The sequence below is a fragment of the Pongo abelii genome, chromosome 19 (genome assembly GCF_028885655.2).
Source record: "Pongo abelii isolate AG06213 chromosome 19, NHGRI_mPonAbe1-v2.0_pri, whole genome shotgun sequence".
Lineage (NCBI taxonomy): Eukaryota > Metazoa > Chordata > Mammalia > Primates > Hominidae > Pongo > Pongo abelii.
The window spans coordinates 74,551,150-74,566,859 of NC_072004.2; the positions used below are offsets into that span (position 1 = coordinate 74,551,150).

General features: G+C 56.4%; 1 protein-coding gene across 2 annotated transcripts; it reads right to left on the reverse strand.

Annotated features, from left to right (window-relative positions):
• Positions 1-1,604: 1,604 nt before the first annotated feature.
• On the reverse strand, positions 1,605-15,434 carry SLC4A1 (solute carrier family 4 member 1 (Diego blood group)). 2 transcript variants are annotated; one of them, NM_001133867.1, is given in 18 exon segments: positions 1,605-3,273; positions 3,894-4,067; positions 4,154-4,323; positions 5,835-6,088; positions 7,211-7,377; positions 7,923-8,012; positions 8,387-8,560; positions 10,030-10,224; positions 10,339-10,487; positions 10,666-10,878; positions 11,111-11,321; positions 11,870-12,051; positions 12,204-12,288; positions 12,510-12,633; positions 13,105-13,240; positions 13,336-13,525; positions 14,275-14,336; positions 14,570-14,651. In NM_001133867.1, coding segments are annotated over 16 exon segments (2,559 nt in total). In that variant the 5' UTR covers positions 13,490-13,525; positions 14,275-14,336; positions 14,570-14,651; the 3' UTR covers positions 1,605-3,192.
• Positions 15,435-15,710: the final 276 nt, after the last annotated feature.

Sequence of the window (15,710 nt, forward strand, 5' to 3'; positions counted from 1 at the left end):
AGGTAATGTTTCAGAATTGCAATTAAAAACATGGAGAGGGGCTTAACCCTTGGCAGGGGCAGGAAGTGGTCCCCCAGATTGAGGCAGCATTTATTCCTCTAAGTCCAGATATGATGAGCTGGAAAAGGATGGAAAGGATCCTTTTCCAGGCGATGGAAAGGATCTGCCAGGAAGAATTAGCCCAGCAGAAAACAGAGGCCCAGAGAGGGGACTGGCTTGTCCCAGGCTGCACAGCCAGCCTGTGGAAGAGGACTGGGGATGCCTGAGGCCTGAGCTTTCTTCAGGCTTGTCTCATAGCCTGACTTCTGGGTACATGGAGGTGGGGAATGAGGGGTCTGGCAAGCCCTGGGGACAGGGCCAGCGCTGTGGGGATCTGCAGCTGCTATTTGTGGGAGGTGGACGCTGGGACGGCTCTCCCCTGGCAGAGTTAGCTCTCTGGCCCTTTGGCAGCTGCTCTGGCCAGCCTGGGAGGGGTCAGCTGGGGATAGGCAGTAAATATAGATCTAGGGCAGGAAGCCAGGCGGCCCAGCCCTGCACTGACCTCTCATTGGAAGTCTGGGGAGGGCAGATGTCCAGTCCCGGAACCCTCTTCTCCCGGGGTGGGGGACACCTAGCCCAGCAGCACCCTCGAATTGCTGGAAGTGGTTGAGGGTAGGAGACAGAACCTCCAAAGGCGACCAGGATGAGGGTAAGCAGAAAGCTGGCCAGGAGACGCTGTGCCTGTGTGGCCACGTGCCCTGTCTGGGCCTCTGTTTTCTTCTCTGGTCATCTCTGTCAAAGGTGCTGTCCAGCTTCCCGGTAAGGGGTCCACTGATCTAAAGGGAATTGGGGGCTCACAAGTACAAGGGGCAGGGGGCAAGGTCCCCTTACAGTCCCTCCTCCCACCCCCACAGGTCTTGCTTATTCAGGAGAGGAAGGAGTCTCAGAGCATAATCTCATCTCTTGCTCCCTACCCACTCTCTGGGTGCTGGCCTCCCACCCTAGGGCTCAGGGTCACACCTCAGCCTGGCTCCCCTTGCCGCATAGATGCAGCCCTGTGCCAGGCCCGTGCCACACACACCATGCCCACCTAGTTCAGCCAAGACCCGTGGGACCCCCGACTCTGGGAACGGGAATTCAGGCAAGGCAGCCACTCCAACACAGATACGTTTATTGGCAAAACCTATTCCCAGGCATCAAGGGGAAGGGTGCTAGCAGAGTGAATAATTTTTGTTTTTCACTTTCCTTGGCCATGTTCAAGGAGCAAGGGGAGGGGGAGACAGGGACATCCCAGTCAAGATAAGGATCCCAGCAGCTCCCCTCCGAGGTTGGGCTCTTCACCAACCAAGGCCTTTTCTTGCACTGTCTCCTTTAATCCTTATAACAACCCTGCAAGGTAGGTACCATTATCATCCCCATTTTACAGTTGAGGAAACTGAACTGTAGCATGGTGAAGTGGTGAAAGGTGGGTGTCAGCTTTCAGGGACACCTGGAGAGCCTCCCATGGACTGAGCTAGCCTGGGAGGTATAAATAATGGTACTCTATGTTGGGCTGGAACCCCACCACACACACATGTTGAGTCTGTGGCCCCCAAGGCTGATGTTTCCTTCTGTTTTTTTTTTTTTTTTTTTTTTTTTTTTGAGACAGGGTCTTGCTCTGTTGCCCAGGCTGGAGTGCAGTGGTGCAATCTTGGCTCACTGCAACCTCCGCCTCCTGGGTTCAGGTGATTCTCTTGCCTCAGCCTCCCGAGTAGCTGGGATTACAGGTGCCTGCCACGACACCTGGCTAATTTTTGTATTTTTAGTAGAAATGGGGTTTCACCATGTTGGCCAGGCTGGTCTCGAACTCCTGACCTCAAATGATCCGCCCAACTTGGCCTCCCAAAGTGCTGGGATTACAAACGTGAGCCACTGCGCCCGGCCACCTCCTCTCTTTTCTACCACTTCCTGATTCTGTTTCCTCCATCTCTCACCACTTCCACGTCTTGCAACTCTTTTTATCTTTTTGTTTTATAAAAAAATAAATTTGCCCATGTTCTTGGAGAGCCTGCTGTCTCCTACCCCAATTGGTCAGATCTGGGTTCTCCCCAAGATTCAGTTTAGATGGGGTTGAGGATAATGGGTCTCAAATGAGGGTCCTGAAGGTGTGTGTGAAGCCAAAGTATGTTGAAAACTCTTAGAAAATACACAATGAATAAATTAGAAACCCCCTCACTGTCCCGCCCCTACCTTCCTACCCTCCCCTACTCCCTATCCAAATGTAGAATCAACTGTACCTTGTCCCCCACCCCAGGGCAGGGCTTGTCTCAGTCCCCTCGGAGTCCACTGATTCCAGGGCCCTCAGTAAATGTTTGTGGAATGAATGACTGAGTGAATTAATGAGTGTTTGGAGGGAGGAACCAAACATTTAGGAGGCCTGAGTCCCAGGCCCAATCCCTGGATCATCCTTGCCTGTACCTTGCCCTCACCAGGACGTCTCTCTCTGGGCCCAGAGAAGAGGGTGTCAAGGTAGGGGCTGGGAGCAGAGTGGGGAAGGGAGGAGTCACAGGGGAAGGGAAAGTGGACGCATGACTGACAGAGGACAGAGCTCGGACCTTGAAACCAGAAGGCCTGGTTCAAATCCCAGCTGCATGGCTCAGTTCAAATCCCAGCTATGTGACCTTGGGTACGTTCAAAGACAAATGATGACTGCTGTAGAACAGTCCTTGTGGAGTTTACAAAGCCCTATTTTACATGTATCTTTGGTCCTCAGTAACCATCCTGTAATGTGGGTATTATCATCAATATACCCATTTTACAGAAGAGGAAATATAGGCCGGAAAGGTCAAGGGACTTGCCCAGGGTCACACAGCAAGCACCCCACCCGCTCACCCACCTCCTGCCTTTGCTTCTACCCCTGCCTATGCTGGGAAGAGGGAGGGCTCAGATCTAAGTCCTCCAGCACAGGGTCCCCAGTGAAAGTGTGGCAACAGGAGGGACTGTGGAGCAAACCCCCTAATGTGGGCCCCATCGGCCATCTCCAGCCAGAAAAGCCAGGCTACCCTTTGTGGAAGGTCTCCTCGGCACGCCTTCCTTCCCCACCCACAGCCCTGGGGCCTCAGCTGCTGCTCCAGGAGGATCCTGGAGTCCATGAGGTGCCTATGAACTTCTGCTTTTCCTTGGAAGGTGGGGATGTGGAATGGTGGGGGAGGGTCTAGGGCCTGGGCCCGCCCCTCACACAGGCATGGCCACTTCATCGTATTCATCCCGACCTTCCTCCTCATCAAAGGTTGCCTTGGCATCGTCAGCATCCAGCTGGAGGGGACGGACAGGAGAGAGACAGGGTGAGAGACTCTGGGGCCAGAAGAGCCCTCCCCGGGCACGAAAGGCACCTCTGGAGTTAGGAGAGGGTCTGGCTGTCTTGAACCTTGGACCAGTCCTGTTTTATCTCCCCAGCTGCTAGGACTGGCCTAAACGAGTCGTTGTCAAAGTGGGAGGCAACCCTGGGGATGTGGACCCTGGCAGGGGAGGGCCTGCAGAGGGTGAGCAGGGGACCTCTTCACCAGGGCAGCCCCACAGTGACCTGAGTCACCCTGTGGAAGAATTCTATTAGAGGAGTGACTCTGTCCCAAATGACTCGGAAGACGGCAGGACTTGCTGCTCAGGGGTCCAGCTCAGGCGCAGCACACCCTGTCTGCCTCTTGACGCTCTCCCTAGCCGTGCCATCGTTCCCCCCTTTACAGGTGAGCCAAATGAAGACACAGAGAAACAAGGCCCCGTGCTCCAGATCATATGCTAGGACACAGCAGGCCAGAAGCTGGACACCAGCCCTAGCCCCAGACTTTACCCATGACTCTGTCCTGCCTGCCCTAGTTCTGAGACGCGCCCCTCGCATGCTCCCAGCTCTTGTGCCCCAGGCCCAGGCAGCCACTCACACACTGAAGCTCCAGGTTCCTGAAGATGCACGGCAGCAGGACGCGCCGCAGCGGCACAGTGAGGATGAGGACAAAGGGCAGGGCCAGGGAGGCCGGCGTGGACTTCACCACCCACAGCACTGCCAGGCAGATGATCTGGATGCCCGTGAACAAGTGCATGCGCCAGGTCTTCACCTGCAGGAGGAGGCTGGGGTCAGTGCCTATCACACCCCAGCACCCTCTACCACCCCAGGCTGGGCAGCCAGAAAAGGGCCCTGTACCCGCTTGACGTAGGGCACATCTGGGTGATACTTGGGTGGCTTGAACAGAAGCAAGATGCGGTCAAAGAGCTGGATGCCGCTGAGCGATGTGACCCCCATGTAGAGGAAGATGCCAAACAGTACAGCCAGGGGGATGCGGGACAGGATGGGCTCCATGAGGATGGACAGGCCTGTGGGGGAGCCGCACACTCTCAGCCCAGGTTGCCCGAGGCCTGGCGCCAGTGGGGGTCAGGCCCCTATCTGGGGCTGGGAATAAAACACAGGCACCATATGGAGCCGTTTCTTTTTTTGTTTTCTTTTCTTTCCTTTTTTTTTTTTTTTTTGAGACAGGGTCTCGCTCTGTCACCCAGGCCAGAGTACAGTAGTGTGATCCCGGCTCACAACAGACTTGACCTCCTGATCCCAAGTGATCCTCCCGCTTCAGCGTCCCTAGTTGCTGGAACTACAGGCACATACAACCACACCTGGATCATTTTTTTTTTTTAAATTTTTAGTAGAGACAAGGTCTCACTATGTTGCCCAGGCTAGTCTTGAATTCCTGGGCTCAAGTGATTCTCCTGCCTTGGCCTCCCAAAGTGTTGAGATCCCATGCCTGGCCTGGAGCTATTCCTATGGGTCTTTTTTTTTTTTTTTTTTTGAGACGGAGTCTCGCTCTGTCGCCCAGGCTGCACCAGTGCAGTGGTGCAATCTCAGCTCACTCCAGCCTCCGCCTCCTGGGTTCAAGCAATTCTCCTGTCTCAGCCTCCCAAGTAGCTGGGATTATAGGCATGCGCCACCACGCCCAGATGATTCTGTAATTTTAGTAGAGACGTGGTTTCACCATGTTGGACAGGGTGACCCACCTGCCTCAGTCTCCCAAAGTGCTGGGATTACAGGCGTGAGCCACCACCCCTGGCCTCTATCGGTCCTTTTTATAGGTATTACCCCAATTTTACCGACGAGGAAACAGGCTCAGAGAGGTAAACAACCTGCCTAAGGCCACACAGCTGGCAGGGAGTCAAAGCCCTGCCTGCCTGACTTAAGCCCACTCCCTTAACCTAATGAGGGCCACAGAGGTCAAACACGAACACCTTTCTCCTCACCCCAGCCCAGAATGCCATCAACTGCCTCCTTTAAGAATTTTCCCTGACCTCGCCATCTGCAACCATGGCACTGCCCACACCGAACCCAGCTCGACTCTTGGCTGCTCCAGAACTGAAATCGACCCCAGTGACCCTTCTTTCTTCTCCCCTACATCCCTGGACTATGCATGCCTGGAGCACCACCCCTTGTATCAGTCATGGAACAGCTGAGCTGGAAGAGAACTTGGGGACATCTAATGAACCCTCCAACTGTGCAGACAGGGAAACTGAGACCCAGAGACAAGGAGGGATACTGGGTTAGCAGCAAGGCAGGGCTAGAACCCACAATTCACTGGACTTCTGTTGGATAAGTCAGAAGGTGGGGTCTGGTCTGGAGAAGGCCTCGGAGTGGAGCCTCCTTCCTCCCTGCTCAGATGCCCAGCCCAGTGCCTTGGCCTTTCCTCCAGGATCCCCTCGTGTGAGTAGGGGATGCTGGGGAGATGTGGGGAAGTGGTGCAGGATGAGGGAGGCTGGAGGAGGTGCTGGGTCCGAACAGAAAGGGGAAGGGGCTGGGGGTGGGGGCAGGAGGATGGTGGAGACACAACTCAGCTTTCACTCACCCACAAGCACAGCGACCAGGAGTCCGCTGATCCGCTGCTCTTTGACCTCCTGGATCTGGGCTGCAGCCCCTGGGGTGCTGGCTTTGCCCATGACAGTGAGGGCGTTGGCATGGGTGACGGAACGCACGGTGGTGGCACTGAGCCAGGGCATCCCAAAAAGGGCGGCCACCCCACCCATGCCTACTACCAGCAGCAGGTCCAGGTGGAAGCCGGAGCCCTTGACCATTTTGCGCTCGGGTTTGCTGACAATCAGCCTGCGGTACAGGAAGGCGAGGGGTAAGCAGGGTTGTCCCCTGCCTCCTCCACCCCCTCCTTCCTTCTCCATACTTGGTGTCCTTGTAGCTCAGTTTTGTCTTCTGTGCCCCTTACTCTTTGAGTTCCTTGCTCCCCTCCTTCCCGCCCCATCTTGAGAATCCAAACTCTTAAGAGCAGAAATGTCTTCACAACATTCAAGGCTGATTCGCAGGCAATGAAGCTTCAGCTTCAGGGAGCTTTGCTTGTACAGGCCCCTCCAAGATCCAGCACCTAATTTTATAGTTGTCATTTTGCATTTTTTTCTTTTTCTTTTTTATTCTAGAGTCTTGCTCTGTCACCCAGGCTGGAGTGCAGTGGTGCGATCTTGGCTCACTGCAACTTCTGCCTCCCGGGTTCAAGTGATTTTCCTGCTTCAGCCTCCCAAGTAGCTGGGACTACGGGCGCATGCCACCACACTCGGCTAATTTTTGTATTTTTAGTAGAAACGGGGTTTCACCATATTAGTCAGGCTGGTCTCAAACTACTGATCTCGTGATCCCCCCGCCTTGGCCTCCCAAAGTGCTAGGATTACAGATGTGAGCCACCTTGCCTGGCGCTTTTTTTTTTTTTTTTTTTTTTTTGAGATGGAGTTTCGCTTTCGTTGCCCAAGTTGGAGTGCAATGGTGAGATCTCGGCTCACTGCAACCTCCGCCTCCTGGGTTCGAGCGATTCTCCTGCCTCAGCCTCCCGAGTAGCTGAGATTACAGGCTCGTGCCACCATGCCCGGCTAATTTTTTGTATTTTAGTAGAAACAGGGTTTCACCATGTTAGCCAAGCTGGTCTCGAATTCCTGACCTCAGGTGATCTGCCCGCCTGGGCCTCCCAAAGTATTGGGATTACGGGCGTGAGCCACCGCGCCCGGCCACTTTTTTTTTCTTAAAAAGAGCTCTCCAAATTATACGACTTCTGGTCCCACAAAACCTGGAACTGCCCCTGGCTTTTCACTATTCCTGCTAGTCAGGAGGGCCACACACCCGCAGGGACTAGCTTGCAGTCCTGGGTCTCTTACCTGCCTGGAAGAATGCCAGGGAAAGGTCCCTGCCTCCCACCCTCCCAGGCCCAGCCCCCACCCTGTCTCTCACGTGGTGATCTGAGACTCCAGGAATATGAGGATGAACACCAGCAGAGCAGGCAGGGCAGAGGCAAACATCATCCAGATGGGAAAGTGGGAACGCAAGCCCAGTGGGTGGATGACCCAGCTCCGGGCTGAGGAGTTGGACACCTTGAAGCCATCGGGCACCGAGAGTTTCTGTGGGAGGGGGTAGCAGGTAAGAATGCCAAGGGCAGGAGGATGGGGAAGGGTGCGAGCAGGAGGAGCCAGGGTCCTGGGGGTCGGGCAGTTAGGTTGGCGGCACTTGGGAACTTACTTATATTGAGCACTTGCTCTGTACCTAATCATTACACTAATCCCTTTACATCCATCTGCTCGTTCCCCACTTTATAGATGAGGAAAGAGAATCAGAGAGGTTCTGTAGCTTGCCCCACATCACACAGCTATTTGATGGCAGAGCTGGGATTCATGCCTAGATCTGCCTGGCTCCAAAGAATACTTCTTCCTACTGCTCTGGGTTAAGGAATGAAGGTGGCAACCTGGCCCAGCACCTTGCTTTGGCCACAGGGGTCTTCTGGGGCTGTGAGAAGCACATGGGACTCCCAGAGGAGGCAGGGATGGGGTAGAGGTAGTCCCAGCTGGCTTCAGGTTGGGGAAAGCTATTCTAGGGAAGGGGCATGCTGAGGGGGTGGAAATGAGGACCTGGGGGGTATCATGGTCTGAGGGCTGGGAGGAGGGGTCACCTGGGTGTAGGTATCCTGAATGAAGAAATCCACCAGGACCATGATCAGGATGGAGATGGGGACCCCGAAGTCCCCGATGACCCGACGCAGCTGGGGGCAGGTGAAAGGACCAGTGGTCAGTGTCCAGTCACTCCCCACCTCCTGTCTTCCTCCTGCCGTATATTCACCCACGGGGCCCTGCTCTTCCAGGGGATCCATCAGCATCTAATGCCCTGTCCTGCACCTCAGCTATGTCTGCCTCCTTTCTTCTTCCCCCAGCAGTTCTCAGGCTGGGCATGCCGTGAAAGTGGGAGGGGCTTTCCCATACAGTGAAACCCCAGGTAAGATGGGGCCAGGGGAGGTTGGACATGGGAATGGGAATCTGAAAAAGAAGGGAAGCTAAGGGCACTGGGGAATTTGGAGCGGGGGGCTTTGGGCTGGGATGGGGCAGTGTTGGCAAGGACAGGCGAGGAGGGTATGCTGACCTTGCCAGGGAAGTAGGAGCTGTTCTTGAACTTGCGCAGCATCATGGCAAAGAAGAAGGTACCGGCCATGAGCACAAGGGAGAGGAGGGCTGTGTTGGGCAGGGGGCCCTGAGGTTTGGGCACCATCAACACGTTGTGGTCATAAGTCTTCTGTAGTGGGTGGTCCTGGAAGATCTGCAGCAGAAAACCAAGGCATCCTGTTCTCTCCCAGCTTTGGCTTGGGCTGGAAAATACTACCAGCTAACTCTACCCAGCACTACTATCCATTCATCCAGTCATCTATTAATTCATCATCCATCCATTTATCCACCCATCCATCATTCATCTATCCATTATCCATTGATCATCCATTGATTATTCATCCATCCATTCATTATCCATCTGCCCATCCATCCACCTACCTATCTGTCCACCCATTTATCCATCCATTCATCCGTCCATCATCCATCCACTCATTATCCATCAATCATCCATCCATCCATCCATCCATCGATCCATTATCCATCTATTCATCCATCCATCCATCTATCTTCTTCCTCAATTGACATGGAAACAGAGGATAAACGGGATTCTACAGCTTGGTTTTCAGGAATGAAGACAGCCTAGGTTTAGGCAGGGAGGGCCATGGAAGGCAATGGGTGTGTGTGTGAGCACACATGTACACCCAGGACCTGGGAGACATGAGAAGGCTGGAGGTCAGGAAACAAGGGTCAGGGAAGTTTCTAACAAGGGGTTAAAAGACCTGGACACAGAAAGACCCTCCATCCAACAGAATCAGGGGACAACACATAGGGCCCACCTTCCTCCCATATAAAATGCAGGTACAAAGGCAAGCAGAGCTTAAGATGATGGGAGCCAAGCCAAGGTGGCTGGGCACTCCATCCACAAGCCCTGCAGCTCTTGAGGACAAGCACAGGGGAGGAAGTGGGGGACTTCAGAAGCTCCAGAGTCCCCCCAGCTCTCACTGTGCATGTACTTTCACATGCTCAGTGTCACGCCCATACTTACCCATTGCTCACATCATGTGTGGTCATGACGTGGACATGTGCACACAGAGGCACCCTCTCATGCCTCAGCAAGAGTGCTGGCCACAGGCAGCAGGTGCCAACACATATGTGGTCACAGTCAACACAGCTGCACTGTCCTGTGTACAGATGTGTGACTACACAGACATAGACACATATGTTGTCACAGTCATATGCACAGTCACATGGTTATGTACACAGGTGAAAGCAAAGACACACAAATGCTGCACAGACACATGTGTGAGGACACAATGGCTCAGACTTTTTTTTTTTTTTTTGAGATGGAGTCTTGCTCTGTTGCCCAGGCTGGAGTGTAGTGGCACAATCTCGGCTCACTGCAACCTCCACCTCCCGGGTTCAAGCAGTTCTCCTGCTTCAGCCTCCTGAGTAGCTGGGATTACAGGTGCATGCCACCACACCTGGCTGATTTTTGTATTTTTAATAGAGACGGAGTTTCACTATGTTGGCCAGGCTGGTCTTGAACTCCTGATCTCGGGTGATCCACCCGCTTCGGCCTCCCAGAGTTCTGGGATTACAGGCCTGAGCCCTCGCACCCGGCCACTGTCTCAGTCTTATACACAACCTCCCGTATGCATTAACATTCCCATAGGCCCCCACCTTGATCAGCTTGGAGAAGGTCTCGTAGATGAAGATGAGGGAAATGAGGAAGGAGAAGATCTCCTGGGTATAGCGGGAGATGAAGCGGACCAGGAAGCTACCCTCAAAGGCCACCACCAACACCACCAGCAGGATGAGCCAGAAGCCGATCCACACACGGCCCACGATGTACTCTAGACCGTTGCTCTCGCAGAACTGCAGGGTGGTCAGAAGAAGTCGGTCAGTCAAAGGGCCTTGGGGCAAGGCACCGTGTATCAGGCAGGTGGGGCGGGGGACATGACAGGGTCAGTGGGGCAAGGACAGAACTACCGAGAAGAAGGCTTCCTCAAACACCAGCAGGGGTCCTGAGAAGCCGACCACAAGCAGGGGCTGAGCCCCCAGCAGGGCGAAGAGAATGCCCTGCACTGCAGTGGAGATCAGCAGCTCCGACACTCCCATCTGGTTCCGGGTCTTTTCTCCTGTGGGTAGAGGTCACCGTGGGATCAAGGTCAGGAGATCATTTCCAGGGGCCCATAGAGCAAGTCATAGTCAGGCTGATGCAGGGGTCTGGAGGGTCAGACAGAGTCAGAAGTTGGGGCTGAGACAGAGGCCAGAGGGTCAGAGGCAAGAGTTAGGGAGACAGGTATTGGCACTGACCCAGGAGGCCGCCGAAGGTGATGGCGGGTGACAAGGCAGCAAAGTAGATGAAGATGACAGCAGCCAGGACCTGGGGGCTGAATGCATCTGTGATGTCACTCAGGTAATAGGGGTAGCGGCGCCGGATGTCACGCACCAGGCCCCCGAAGAACTGGCCTGTCTGCTGCAGAGGGTCGTCTGGGCCCCCGGGGCCCCCTAGGCCCCCATTTGAGTCTGTGGTGGAGGATAAGAGCATGGTCAGAAGGAGTAGCTGGAGGAGGTGAGGGGAAAGGGGACTGGAGGGTGTAGGGGAGACTGTCTGATGGGAATGGGGTGGCCAGGAAGTCTGGAAGATGTGGGCAAAGGGAGCGGTGAGAGGGGAACATGTGATGGGAGACAGAGGCTACGCTGAGGTGTCTGGGGGTCGGTGGGGGCTCAGAAAGCCTTGGCTGGGAAGGGCAGGTACCTAGGCCCTTGTAGAAGGTGGAGTCTGGCTTGGCAGGGCTGGGCTGATAGCGCCTTCGAAGTAGCTCCCTCTGCACAGGCACCAGACTGAGCAGTGCCTGCTCAGAGGGGGCATCGGTGGGAGGCAGCACTAGGCTGCAGTCCAGGAAGCCCTCCAGGGAGCGCAGCAGCTCCGCTCGGCTCTGAGCCACGAAGGCCTCTACGCGGAACACCTAGGGGCAGGAGACAGGGTCAGGGCTGCCCGGACCTGTGGAGGGAAAGGACCCAGGAGTCCACAGCCAGGGCCTCCAGGGACCAGAACCCCCTCAGGCAGCAGCTCCCATTGCCAGGAACTGCTTTTCCTGCCCGTTCCCACCCCTACTCTCCCCACTAAGAAAAGGCTCTGGGGAGACAGACAGGGGCCCTGGGTAGGGAAAGGAGAAGGAACTAAAGCTAACCTGGTGGGTTAAGCAGACTAGATGAAACTAGAGCTGACTAGGCCTGACCAAGCCAGACCTGACCCGGTGGAACCAGGTCAGAGTGGGCTGGACTAGACTAAGCCAGGCCAAAGCCAACCAGACGAGACCAGACCAGAGCAGGCAGAGCTGAACCAGACTGCACACCCCGACTGCCCTTGCCAGGTAGGATTGCAGCACCTGGATTAGGCTGAATGGGTCAAACCAGTGAACCTAAAGTAACCCAGGCCAGGTTGGAGAGCAGGCCTCAGCCACCACCCAGGTCCCAAGCTTCCCCAGCCCAGCCCTCTCCGGCCCTTCCTCACCCTCTCTGACATAAGTGTGGCAGCGGCCCGGCCAAGCTGGGTGTAATCGATGTGGGGGGCCTCAGGTCCCAGCAACACAAAGAGGAAGCGCACAGGCACCGGCAGCTCCACCGCCTCCAGCTCCGCTGCCTCCTGCAGCCTCACAAAGCCCAGCACCGGCTCCTCCAGGAAGATGGCGCGGCCTGTTAGGGGATGAGAAGATCAGGCCAGGCCGAGGAGCCCACGGTGGGTGTGCTGAAGAGATGGGGCTGCGGGGGTCCAGGCTGAGGGAAAGACAGGCTGAGCCAGGACACGAGGGGTGTGGAGGGCTGAGGGTAGAGATGCCTGTTCTTACCCACTAGCACCAGCGTGGCCTCTGAATCCGGGGGAATCTTTTCTAGAATTCCAGATGGTAAGTGCCCTTCTGTGCCCCCATCTCCCTGTGGGAAGGAGGGTGGTGATGGGAGTCCTCGGGCCAGTCTGACCTGGGAGACCTGAGCATCCTCCCCTTCCCATTCTCGCTTCCCAACTCTCCTGGCACGCCCCGGGCACAGGAGTGCTTCTGGTCCCCTGCTTGTGGTCGGTTTTTCAGGACCCCTGCTGGCGTTTGAGGAAGCTCTCTCCTTGCCTCACCCTGACCCTGACCCCGTAACTGACTCACCTGCTCACAGAAGAGCTGTGTCTCCAGTGAGGAGTGTTGGGGGAGCAGAGGCTGTGAAGGATCCCCAGAGCGTGTCAGGACTGCAGGCTTCACACCCCCCAGGGCCTCCAGCTCTCCGGCATGGCTGCAGGACATAAAGGGGACATGGGCTGGGTAAGCTGTTCAGGCCAAGCTATCAGTGGTGGGAGGGATCAAGGGCGAACATCAAGGGACTAGGGTAGACATCAAGGGTAGACATCTGGGACTTCCCAGACCAGACCAGAGAGACCCTGGGATGGAAGGAGAATCAGAGCCTCCTCTCCAAGGACATTGTAGATGTAAGTGGGTGGCCTCTGGAATGACGAGGCAGGATCAAGAGTGGCTAGAGAAAAGGGCCTTGCAGGTCTGCCCTCCTGGGGACCAGCAGCCCCCAACTCTGAGCATAGGACACGGCCACCCCTTTCGAGGTGTCAGAGATGGGAGCCATAGTGGAGGAAAGTGGACCCCTGCCTCGTGAGGGTAGGGCCACCTGGATCCCGAGGGAGAACCTGGGGCAAGTGGGCTGGGGAAGTGGGCCCACTGGATATGGAATCCAGGCCCTGGCAGGCAGGGGCACCTGTGTTTGAGCAGCAAGGCCCGGAGCAGCTCGTCTCGGTCCTGAGGCCGGATCTGGTCTTCAAAGATAAACCTGTCTAGCAGTTGGTTGGCCACTCCAGCCAGGGAGGTCTCTTGCAGGTCTAGGAGGACAGTACCTGCAGGCAGTGGAGGAGTGAGCTGGCAGGCTGGGCCACAGCACCCCACAACAATCCTCATCTGCAGGAGGCCCAGAAGGGCCCTGGAGGCTCACCCTTGGTGAAGACTTTATGCAGCTCTAGGAGGCTCCAGAAGGTGAGGTGAGAGAGGTGCGGGCGGCCCCAGGCCCCGTTCTCCCCCAGGTTCTCCTCCAGTCGCACCCAGCGCGCCGCCTCCATCCATCTCAGCTCCTGGTTCTTTTCGTCCATCACCAGCTCCTGCAGCTCCACATAGACCTGTGGCCCCTGCGCCTGAGTTAGTCCATCAGGCATAGTCCAGGGCATAGTGGGTGCTCAGCCGCTCTCGAGAGAGGCTTGTGCTTGTGAGGCTTGGATCCCTGTGCTCAAGGGTCCGTAGATATGGCTCACACCGCTCCCCTATCTCCCGACTTCCTGGCTAGGCCCTTACCCCATTGCAGAAGGCATTTGGAGAACCCTGACCCAAAGGGATGCTGGGGAGGCCACTGGGGAGGGAAAGGAGTGGGAAGCAGAGGCCTGGCGGGCCGAAGCTAAAGGGGACTTTGGAGTCATTGGGTCAGTCTCCAGCCTCTAAGATTGTTCGTGGATGTGCTTCAGCATGTCCCTGGGGCCAGGTGGTTGCTCCAAGGGCCATAGCTGAGGGCTGCCCTAAATTCCTAACCACTTAGACAGTTCAGTGCCCAGTGGGGACCTGAGGGGCCTGGGCAGAGGAGAACAAGTCTTTAATTCTGTGCTTCCCCAGTGACACCCGACAGCCCAGCCAGGGCCTGAGGGCCTGGGGACTCAGCCCTTGTCAATCAGGTTATCTCTGCCCAGGGTGCTCCTGGAAAGGGGCCCAGGCCTCCGCATCAGTGGGGCGTCCCTCCCATCTATTTCCTGGGATCCTCACTCCTCTATCTGCTGCAGTGTCTCCCCCAGCCTGAAGCTGCCTCTATCCCCTTGCTCCTCTCTTCCCTGATCAGATGGTGGGTCCCAAAGGCAGCATGGGAAAGAACGGGGGAGGCTAGGGTCCTCACCTCGTGGGTACCCGGGTGCGATGTGGTGTGGTAGTCTGTGGCTGTTGCCTCGGTGTCGTGAGCTGAAAACCAGAGGTCGGTTAGTATTGACCTGCCCATCCCCCACCTGAGGCTCTTCACCACCCACCATGAGCCTCAGAGACCCAGGCATGGGCAGATGCCCCCTCCTTCCCAGTGCCCCTGGGCTGGGCCTCTGGTGCCCCATCCCACACTGGCCACTCAGCAGAATGAGACTCCCCACACTTGTGTGCTGGGCCTAGCCTTGGGCTCCCTATCTGAGCCTTGTCGAGGACACCTGGGATTCAGCCAGGGAGGCCTAGCCCCTCCGCAGTGACGAAGTGAAGGGACCTCTCCAAGGTGACTGCAGAGCCCTGAGTGGCAATTTTCAGGATCCTCCTAGGACCTCCTCCCTCCACTGCCACCTCTGAGACCGGACTCCCTTCTCTCCTCCCACCGGCCTCAATGAGCCCGTCAGCGTCAGCGCAGTGTCTCACTGAGCTCAGGCACCAGGGTGGGTCAGCCCCTTATATTCCCACCCCTCCCACCCCCAGCCCTCATTTCCAAGAGGGGCCTCTTAACTTTAATCCCAATCTCCAGCACTTAAGTCCTGTTGACAGTAAACAGGTCCTGCCTGGGGCTCCCCACCTAAGACCTTGGACAGGCCAGGGAAGGCAGGGTGGTTCCTGGTGTCTTTCTACCTAGGAGGGTCCCCACAATCCCTTCATTTCTCAGGACCTCTTTCCCCAAGAACAAGCCCATTTTTTGGCCTGGAAGCTGGCATTGGATGGGCACAGATGGCATGTGGGTTCACGCCCTTGTCCCAAACGGGCTGCCCGCCCTTCTCACATTGCAGGGGCACTGGATGGGTGACTGCCCCTGCTCTCCCAGCCACCTCCTGTGATCATTTCAAACAAAGCTCTGTTTATCCTTCAATCAGCCAGAATTGAGGGGAGAACGGCCTGTGGGGCTTGGGAGGAGGACTGTGGAGAAGGGGAGACGACAAGTGCCCCTCCTGTCCCTGTCTAGGGCTCAGCAGCTCATCCCAGCTGAGGGAGGGAGAGGGGCTCACCTGCCAGCTCCTCCATCTGGGGCTTGGGGATGCCTGGGTCTTCATTTTCCTCCTGTTCCAGATTCTCCTCCATCACATCTTCATAATCATCCTGTGGGAAGTGGCCGCTGAGGCTGGGCTGTGAGGGGCTCTTCCACCCGCAATGAAGATAGGAGTCTAGGACCAGGTCCCCAGAGCCTCCAGGTGGGAGCACTGCTGATGCCAGGGAACACCCACCTGCAGCTCCTCCATGGCGCGGTCCTGAGTGTCCAGTTGTCTACGGTGATCTGAGCCCCCAGCATAACCCGCACCGCGGGTCCCTGCAGCAGAGGGCACAGGCTGAGTGGGGCACAGGGCATCCCAGGGTCTCCTGGTCCTCCTCCAGAGG

Bases quoted from the DNA above. Each gene is read 5' to 3' on its own strand.
- SLC4A1 (XM_054535266.2), bottom strand. From the start codon at position 15,416: ATGGAGGAGAATCTGGAACAGGAGGAAAATGAAGACCCAGGCATCCCC. The intron at 7,378-7,922 runs GTGACCCCTCCT...CCCCTCCCACAG, and splicing joins TTCAGGATACCTACACCCAG to AAACTCTCGGTGCCCGATGG. The intron at 4,324-5,834 runs GTGAGTGAAAGC...GCTCCCCCACAG, and splicing joins CCTGGTCGCTGTGCTTGTGG to GCCTGTCCATCCTCATGGAG.